Genomic DNA, 10,199 nt, shown 5'->3' with positions numbered 1-10,199 from the left:
AGGATTAAAATGGGATGGATATTTTAGGAAAACAATGGATTAAAGAACACAGATAGTAATATGAGGTTGGATTGCCATCTTTCATGGATGCTTTAGCTGAGATTCCTGCATTGCAGCAAGTTGGATTAGATGATCCTCAGAGTCATTTCCAACTCTATGATTCTATACTCATAGTAAACTCATTGAAATTAATGGCTGTAAATTAGTCACCTCCATTCATTAACTGGTCTATTCTGCGTATGACTAGCATTGGATACAACTCATATATACCTCTAGTATAACACTGCAATGGACTGCAAAGTGAAGAGGTTTCTCTAGCACTAGAGTAATTTACCCAGTCATTTGTGTTCCTGAATGGCTTATTTCAGCTGTTTATAGAGATCTACATCCCTAACAAGCATGACAATAATAGCTTCAAAATGTATATTCTCATTTTAAAGTTCATTCCAAATTAAGACTTGCTGAGTATAATACCTTTTATTTTACAGTAACAGGTGAAATAATAATAACAACAACAACACTTACCCCATATAGCCATAAAAATGGCGAAGAAGACAGTCCCTCCGTTATCAAATAAGTGTGTAACCTTAGAAGGAAATGAAAGAATATAAGGCAAGTAATGGAATTATTAAGCAATAAAAATCTACCATATGCTAATATGTTCTTAATTAGAGAATGCCATAATACTGAACAATTGCAAACAGACTCACATAAAGTGGATGCATAATTTCATTGGCTTTAAACATGAAGAGCAGGATAAAGGGCAGGTGCCAAGCTGAACTGCACTGAAGTAGGCTTTATTTCTTGCTGAGGTCGTCCATTCCACTGATGAACAGCTCTTACTGTCAAGGAAGCTCCTCCTAATGCTTAATTTCCTTTCTTGTAATTTGAATCCATTGGTTTGGGGGCTATGCTCTTAGGCAGCAGAAAGCATGCTTGCTCCACCTTCACTGTAACAGCCCTTTAGATATTTGAAGGTGGCTATTGTATCACTTCTCAGTCTTCTCTTCCCTAGGCTAAATGTACCCATCTTGGTTTCCAGACCCTTGATAATCTTGGTCACATTCCCCAGCACATATTCCAGCTTGCTGATGTCCTTCTTAAACTGTGGTGCCCAGAATTGGACACAGTATTCCAGGTGGGGGTCTGATGAAGACAGAATAAAGTGGTACTATTACTTCCCCCACCACGCATTCAGTGAACTGGATGCTTGTGTGGTTTTGTTTAATTCTGAAAAGGACTCAAAAAAGGAGAAGGAATCTGTGGCCATCTAGATGTTGTTGGACTTCAACTCTCATCAATGCCCCAGGCAGCATGGTTAATGGTTAGGAATGATGTAATCCAAAACCTCAGTCCAAAAATAACCTAACCTATGTTTTCCTATCACAATAAATAAAAAAATTAAGAAATTGTCCAGTACCACCTTAGAGATCAACTAAGTTTGTTCTGGGTATAAGCTTTCGTGTGCATGGACACTTCTTCATGTATAAATGCTTGTTTTTAGCAAAGCTGTAATTCTGTTTTCCCTTATGCACAAGTGTGAACTGTTCAAAGTGCATTTGATAATGAATTGACTGTCTGCTGTCATTTTTATTCAGCTGTTCAGTTATTTTACCTTTAAAAATAATAATTCATCAGTAATTTATATAATCTGTTTTTCTATTTTATCTGCATGCTATGCTGTATTGTGTTTTTAATATTCGGTTGGGAGCCACCCAGAGTGGCTGGGGGTATTAATAAATTATTATTATTATTATTATTATTATTATTATTATTATTCAGATACACTTGGTGTATCTGAAGAAGTGTGCATGCGCACGAAAACATATACCCAGAACAAACTTAGTGAGTATCTAAGGTGCTACTGGACAATTTTTTAATTTATTTTGACTGCGTCAGACCAAGACGGCTACCTACCTGAATCTATTCCTATCAGAATATCAGTCTGATTTAGCTAAACAAAACTGACATGAAGTTCACAGCAAGCAGAGATTGTGAGCAGGTTTACTGGAACAAGAACTATTTCTAACTTAACTAGTAATACTGTAATTAATTCTGTTTGCCATTTAACTACCATTTATTTCCTCACCATTTAGACATAGTGTCTACGACACTTTTATTAATGGAAGGAGACTTCACTGCCAATGTTTAACTACTCTATAACTACACTGTGTTACATATAACCCCAAAGTCTAAGGAACAGTGATGGACCTTAGGAATGTGATGCTTGTAAGGCAATGGGTATCTGGGGAAAAGGAGTACTGAGGAGGCTGAATAGTTTGCTGTAGGAGGATTTCATTCCCCACACAAGATGACATACTTAATTAGATGCCTTGAGACTTTTTCTCTTGCACAGTCCTCTTCAGGAACTGCAAACCTTAGCTAATTTAACACATCCCTGTTTTAATAGGAATGCCGTTTTCCAATAAGAAAATATTTACCAGAGAGGGGATGAAATGTTTACACAAAACAGACAACTATAATATATTTCTTTAGAGTGAATGTAATAAAAATGGTTTAAACAACATTTATAGTGTAGAATCCCTCTGGAATGTTTTATTTTCTTTTGAATGAATCTACTATACAGCGTGTAGTTATTTAATGCATATGTCGGATAAGCACTCAGGCCTCAGATGATTTCAAGTGCACATTTGAAAAAGTGCACATTTACTACCCATTGCTCAAGAATATCAGCTCGGTAAGTGTGCTCCATGAATTTCATTACAGTGAATGTGGGATTCAAAGACAGACAGACAGACAGAGTACTATTAAAGGACTGGGAGGTACCAGTAAATAAAATGACTGGGAAGTGATTTGTTGTATGTGTGAATCAGATGAAAATAGGAATGCTTCTGTTTTCAAATGGAAGTAGAAAAACCACAAATTCTTACAAATTAATAAGACAACTGTAATCTGTTGTTTTACATTGTATTTATGTATTTATTTAGTAATAATACAGATGAGTAAGGTAATGCTGTAATCCCATTGAACTCAGTAGGGCCTGCTATTGAATACACACATATAGGCAGGGCTTTTTTTCAGCCGGAACTTACCAGAACTCGGTTTTGGCACCTCTCAGGTGGGCACCATTGCCATTATAAGAGAACAAGGGAGGTGTTCATGGTGAGTTCCGGCACGTCTTTTTCTAGAAAAATAGCACTGCGTATAGGTTTGCTATATCTGTAAAACTGCTTTCGTTATATATCCAGTGAATTCTTTCTGTTTGCAGAAGGCCTTTTGCTTTGTACAACAACTTTCCCTCCCCCTCCTCTCCTCTCCCTGTGTGCCCCATAACCCCTCTCCTTGATTGGAATAAAGCCCAGATCAGATGTTTTGGACGTGGAAGGAGAGGGAAATTCTGCTTTTCAAGCAGAAGTTCTTTCATGAACGTAATTACTTCACTGGATCCAACCCCATGACTACATAAATTAATCAAGAGCCAAAATGTACACAGGGTATACTGTTGGTCATGGGTCCAGAATATCTGAGCATCCTACTGATAACCCCAACAACAAATCGGGCATTGAGTATTTGCATTCCACTCTTGAAAAGTCTTGAAGTGGTGTTTAAGTGTTTGATGTGAATTCATAATCATTTTTTGTCTCTGCAGAGCAGAAATATTTTCCTACAGAGTGGGAAGACAGGGAGGCAGGCTCTCAGCCCCACCACTGATAGCAAAGGGCCAAAGATATTCACTTGGCCTGGGTTGCTTTTATAGGTTCTATCGCAATAACCTTTTTTGGCAGGGCAAATCCTTGTGAAGTGATGAGCATGAAAGCTGAATATATTTTTGGGTTTGCTGCTGAAGAGTCCACCAAGCACCACTGTGCATTATAGGAGTGGGAACCTCTGGCTCTCCAACTGTCGCTGACCCACAATTCTCATCAGTCCTAGAAGCATAGCCAATGGTCATGAATGGTGAAAGCTACAGCTCATAATAATAATAATAATTTATTATTTGTACCCCGCCCATCTGGCTGGGTTTCCCCAGCCACACTGGGCAGCTTCCACAGAGACAAAAAATACACTAAGTTCAGCGACTTACGGAGGACCAGATGTCTCCCACATGTAGTACAATGGAAAAACATTTGACTGAAATGACAACAAGATGCCGTGTGCAGTTTCCAACTGATTTATCTGAAGCATAGGGCTTCTAGAGCACAAAATAACTTACCTTTGCGTAGATGCAGCTTTCATTGAGTTTTTGCAGGGTGCAATTCTTCTCACACATTGGACACATGACAGTTTCATTTGCCTCGCAGATCTCTCTGCTGCACCAGGAAATAAAGACAGCGAATGTTTATTCAGGGATGACTGATGTTTATGACATTTATCATGGTAGCTGACACAGGCCGCAAGGCTTCTGATATTTGCAGCATTGTGTTTGTACCTTACTTTGGAAGCTGGACCTAAACTTATTTTATTGCACAGGCACAACACAGGACATGGCAGTTTAATTATGATTTCATTGACAGTAGGATTTTTGGAAGTTCTGTTTCACTTTACCACCACCCCCCAAGTCACATGATGGTCCTGGGATGTAGCTAAGGCAGATACCCTGGCAGGAAAGAAACCCTCAGAACCGAGTGCAGAAAGCCAGCATGAAGTTGCTGGTGCAAGTTGCTTCTTCCTGATTTTGTATGATTCCTCTTTCCATTGCAGCTTCCTGCACCACAACCCAGGTCCCAAATGACACACACATGGGGCAGGATGAAGAGTCCAGATATTCCCAGAGGTTTGGATTGTATCAATCTATGTCTTTGATATTGCCTGGCTGGTGATGATGATTAAAATTTCTCCCAGGCCTTGATACAAAAACAGAGAAATTTCTCCCAGGTCTTTCTACAAAAGTAGATATGGAAAAAGAAATATTTAAACCCATGCATTTCCTTTTAAAGCAACTGCTATCGACTGCTAAAGCATGATAATCTTAGTTTTGTTTCTAGACATGAAGCACATATCAACTATAGTGCTTGCCAGTTTAATCATTGACTTATCTGAATACTGGGCTAGATTTGAAACTCTAGTTCCCACAATCTGAAGACTCATAATCAAATAAAAAATTCAGAAACTGCTGAAGGGATGTCTAGCTGTGAATATTAATTACCCCTCTGTTACCTGTGCATCATGTTTTGTGAAAAGAAGTTGTGTTATGTAGATTTGTTTTAAAAATCAAATTCATCACAAACCACTAGAGGGAATACTAACTTTACCTAAGTGCCAGCCTGTTACATAACTCTAAGAATTGATTTGCACTGCTGTATGCTTTTTAAAATACAACCAGCATTAATCACTGAAAACAGAAGGTTTCAAGGTGTGGGCCAGAATGAAGGCATATCAGCCATGCACTATGTTAACTGTTAAAAAAAGAGATGTTTCTAGTTACATCCTCTTCCTTCTGGAAAACAAGAACCTGTCCCCTAAACAAGTTTGTATGAGTACCTGTTATGTGTATCTAGTGCAAAGGGACCTGTATTTTGCAGATGCTCAGAGTCATATATCTCATATGATTGTAAGTACTTCATATGTAATTATATGGTGAAAACTGCTGAATGCCTGTTGTTGCATCATGTATTACTATGATATATACAAATATATAAAATAACTGAAGAACATCAATGAGTCTGTTGATGAGTCAAAATCTGTTCTGTATCAAACTTTCCATTGGTTCATATTATCCAGGTTGCCAGCTACGAAGGCACATAACATGTCTGCAAAATATTACAAAACTGAGTTGTTAATTGCTTTAACTGATTTTTCTGTTTGTTTTAATAGTGTCTTATGTTGTATTTTATGGTGCCATGCACAATGAGGTATTTTATGTTGTAGCCCATCATGGGGTCATGAAATGACAAATGATGGGATAGAAGTGGAAATAGTAGATAGATAACTAAACAAAGTATCCCAGTCTGGGCTTCTTGCACTTAAAATGGGTTTCTGATTACACTAAGCTCTGCTGAGGCCTGGCTAGCAAATGTTACATTTTGTGGACAAACCTATGAAGCCATTATCGACACACTCTGCTCATTTTTCAGTTATGAGCATCAACGATTTTGGAATCCAGTAGTCTTAAAACCAGATGGCTTTGTACTGACGCATTAAATTAATAGTTATGTCTTTTGGGGATGCTAATTTGTCAAACTGACACGAAGTCTTGTTGCATAATGAAAATCCAGGATGATCCTTGTGTTCCTTGACACTTTAGTTGATGAGGGTTAAAACAGTGCAGTGAATGTACTGCAGTTGTGCCATGTAGCTATGCAATTAATATGTTAGGAATAATAACCACGTTTTCTGAGTTAGGGAGGAATACATTTAATTAATTAATTTTCAATGCTTTTCTGATCATTCCGTCAGTGCAAACATTTCAGCTTGACAGACAGAATGACACCCCTCCCCCTTCTCCTCACATGTGTCAGGAACTGGCTGGATAAAGTAGTAGGAGGCACCAGCCAGTGAACCCCCAAGGGAACCCAGAGAGAAGGATGGCTCAGAAGCTGGGGAATGGTAGTGGGACACTGAGGAGAGGTCAGAGGGAGAAGATTGGGAGGAGGGGATGATGCTGAAGAGGCAACCAGGGTTTAGTGAGCAGGAAGAGCCTGTGACAGGAAATAGTTCAGACTCTGAGGCTGAAGCAGAGGGGGGGGGGAGGTCAAGAGACTACGAAGAATCCATGGAGTCTTCCTCTCCTGCTGTAACAAGTTCCCCTTCCCCCTGGTCTCCAAGAACATACAGGATAAGGAGGGGAGCAGAACAGAGGCAAGTGTTACGCATATAAAATTTGAGAATGCTTGGGAAACATCTGGAAGGGGAGGAGCCTTAGAAAGTGTAGAAGGCAGGGACCTTCAGTCCTGGCAACTGCTCTACAGGGGCAAGAGCTACTGGGATGTGTTTCTGAGTTGTATGCTGTTTCTTTGAATAATGAGTTAACTTCACTGACGATGGAGTCTTATGCCTTTTGTGTGACCTGTGTCTGACTCTGGCCCCTAGCAACATGATGGTTCATGCCTTCTCACAACACACACACCCCAATTTGAGGAGCCATGTGAGGAGAGGGCCCATTGCACACATGGATGTATTGGCACAGGCCTTCTATGGATGAGCCTCTCTAGCTGAATCCCACCCACAGTTTTGATTATCAAAAGGCTTTAACAAATATTTATTTATTTATTTATTTATTTGTTAAAAGCATTTCTATCCCATTTCCCCTCATAATGATGCCTACTGGAATGAGATTTCTTCCCCAGGATATTTTTGTGGGTTTGCTATCTGTTTACTGTGAATAAGACTGTTTTGTGGTTTGGCCTTGAGGCAATGGTGGATCAATGTCAGGGACAGGAGAGGGTTAATGGGACCAGGAGGATTGCTCAAACCTATTGGCCAGGTCTGGGATTACCTTCTATTTGTTAGGGAAAGATCTTGTCTAAAAGGCCTGTAGATGCTTTAATAACAGGCATGACCTATCAAAACATCTGGAGAATTTTTTTGGATCAGAGACTTTAATGTGCATCATAAACTTGTTCTAAGTTAATGGTTCTAATTTCAAACCGCTGTTACGCTTTTTTCCAAGAAAGAACAGACTAGCTGCTGTTTGTTGTCTGCTATGTTTTAATTAAGTCTATTACATGTGAAAAAGCAGTAAAATATATTATTTTAAAAGAATAGGACATTAGAAGGTTTTGGACAGTTCTGCTTGGGGTGGGGGCATAGCGTTCTTTCCCCCATCCAACCTAAGAGCTGTTTGTTTGTATGCAGTGAAGTCACTGAATCATTAGAACTTTGGCTTGTGCAACAGAACTCCAACCCACTCATCCCTTCACAAACCCCAAATTTCCTCAGGGGTTTCCCCAACCCTCCAGAGCAATGTTGTTGGTTTTTATTTTATTGGAAGGGGGACACCAAAACAGCATCTCGGCATTTATTTCTTCCTTGCTCCCGTGTAATTCATAACATTGTCACATTGTGCTTTTCCTCAACTTCTCTCTACATCATTGGCTGTTGCCAAAGTGGGTAAGAGAATGTACAAAATGATGGCAGCACAACACAAGGTAACCGAGGCAAGATCACTTTATGATGCACAGGTCAGAATGGGGAGATTTTAGTTTCAAATGCTATATTGCATTGTCATGCTTTTATTTTATGGTCATCATAGAATAATAACTTTTCAGTATAGAGAGAGTTATTTTGTTGCCCCCCCCACCTTTTGATGTAAATGCTTCTCTAAGGAGTGAAAGTAGCTCACACCAGAATTTTATTTCATTTTTAATTACTGTGAAGTGGATCCTCTGCATCTCAAAATAATCCTTCAAAAGCAAACAGAAACTGGACTGAAGATGATCACACACTAAAAGCATCATGCACACACCAAACACCTTCTGTCCGGTATGAAAAACCCACCTTGTGATTCTTCCATATGATATTCAGGCAGCAGAGTAGGGCTTAGGCCAGTTTGCATTCTTCTCGTGATCCATTTCGACAGCTACTTTTGATAGGGCTTGAGAGCTACCAGCTCATAGCGACAGAGCATGCTGTGTTATGATTTTATAAAAGAGGACATCCCCACACCTCTTACCTTACTTGGCTGGAATCCATGGTAAATAATCCATAAAGGAAAACAAACAGCCCAACAAGTGCAGCAGGAATGAGCATCCCAGTATACCATCCCAGCCAAGCGAAATAAAGGCCAATTTTCTCTCCAAAATACCGCCTGCGTAAGAAAAAGGTAAATATACAATAGGCTTAAATGGCAAAGTAATTGAATGCCAAAGCTAGCCTTGGCAACAGAGCATTCACCTTAAGTGGAAGTGGAACTACTCTTCAAGTTGGGATTTGGTTAGAAATGGGTTTGGCAAACCCCTTTTATTTCGCTTCAACATATAATTTGAAGGCCACTCATTGCAGTCAAAGTCAGCTTTCCCAATCTGGTGCTGGCCAGATGTTTTGGACTACAATTTACCTAAGTCCCAGCCAGCTGACTAATAGTCAGGGGCAATGGGAGTTGTAGTTTGAAATGGGAGTTCATCACAGTGGAAAAGCCTGTTCTGGACCATACATATTTTTTATTTAACACAAGTCAGGCACAACTTGTCCTGTCTGTTTATTTATTGTAGAGACTCTTGGAGCAGGGAGTATTGTTGCCATCACTGACTACAGGTTAAAAAGTACATATAGATGCAACACTAAACCATAATTTAACATGGCATGAACAAAACTCTGCAGCAAAGTTGGCCCTGCAAATAGGCAGAGTGAGGTGGTCACCTTGGGGCAGCTGATTTTGATGGTCATAAAAGGGAAGCAAATTGTTAGTTATTATGTTATTACAATTGTATATTTGTGGGACTTTGTTGCTGAAATGACTTGGCCTTACCTGAGTACTAGACACTTTGACTTGCTGTTCTGCTCTGGCAGCAAAATGTTTTAGGTCAACCTTGCTCTGTGGTTGGTTTTTTTTTTCATAGTTTTGCTTCTGATTTTTGCTTAATTGCAATTTCTTGTATTGATGTGTTAATGTTAACCATAGTTTGTTCAAAACTTTAACCTTTGGATTTTGAAACTGGCTTGTTTCAAAACAACAACCCATAGTTTACCATAGTTTTAGCTTGAAACACTAAACTGCAATTAATGGAAAACAGAAGAGAAACTTTCAACATCCTCCTGAGATGCTACAGTAGGAGAGGGGATGGGGGAAATGCATGAACCATTGGTTTGCTTGGCTTGTTCATGTCACATTACGCAATGGTTTAGCCAGATGTCAAAATGCAGTCAGAGTCTCTGGACATGGCCTAGGCAGTCTTTCCTTCCACACATGCCAATAAGTAGATCTTGTAACACCAGTAGCAGGTGGCATGGTGGGGTGGCAGCACTCACCTGACCACTGGGTTGTTGCATGGCTGATGCTTATCAGAAGGGAGAGGGAAAGGGAGAAGTGGTGGCAAAGTTGGCACATTGCAAATGGACTGGCACAGCCAATTCATTGTGATTGCAGTACTGTATTTGCACTACTGTATTTCTTTGCAGATGCATGCTAAATTATCTTACATTTTCTGAATACAGCATGCATTTCATCATCAGAACTAAGAAACAAATCAAAGATTTTTTAAAAATCAATTTATACACTACTTAAAGAAGATGGAGAACTTTTCTCAGGCTGAAGGCTGGATTCCATCAATCATCCAGAGGTCACACTCCAGGGGGAAAAG

At 39.5% G+C, this 10,199-nt stretch overlaps 1 protein-coding gene across 5 annotated transcripts in view; it reads right to left on the bottom strand.

The window, feature by feature from the left end:
• Nucleotides 1-10,199, bottom strand: part of ANO3 (anoctamin 3) — a 230,651-nt gene that overhangs the window by 39,880 nt on the left and 180,572 nt on the right. For all 5 annotated transcript variants that reach the window (XM_081834540.1, XM_081834541.1, XM_081834542.1 and 2 more), the window contains 3 exons: nt 8,573-8,707; nt 4,175-4,271; nt 526-586 (listed from right to left, as the gene is read on the bottom strand). In XM_081834540.1, the coding sequence (XP_081690666.1) occupies nt 526-586; nt 4,175-4,271; nt 8,573-8,707 (293 nt within the window). The remainder of the gene's footprint in view (nt 1-525; nt 587-4,174; nt 4,272-8,572; nt 8,708-10,199) is intronic.

The sequence above is a fragment of the Podarcis erhardii genome (genome assembly GCF_964252035.2).
Source record: "Podarcis erhardii genome assembly, chromosome: 1".
NCBI lineage: Eukaryota > Metazoa > Chordata > Lepidosauria > Squamata > Lacertidae > Podarcis > Podarcis erhardii.
The sequence above is the reverse complement of the archived record's forward strand: the minus strand, read 5'-3'. Positions and strand labels throughout refer to the sequence as shown.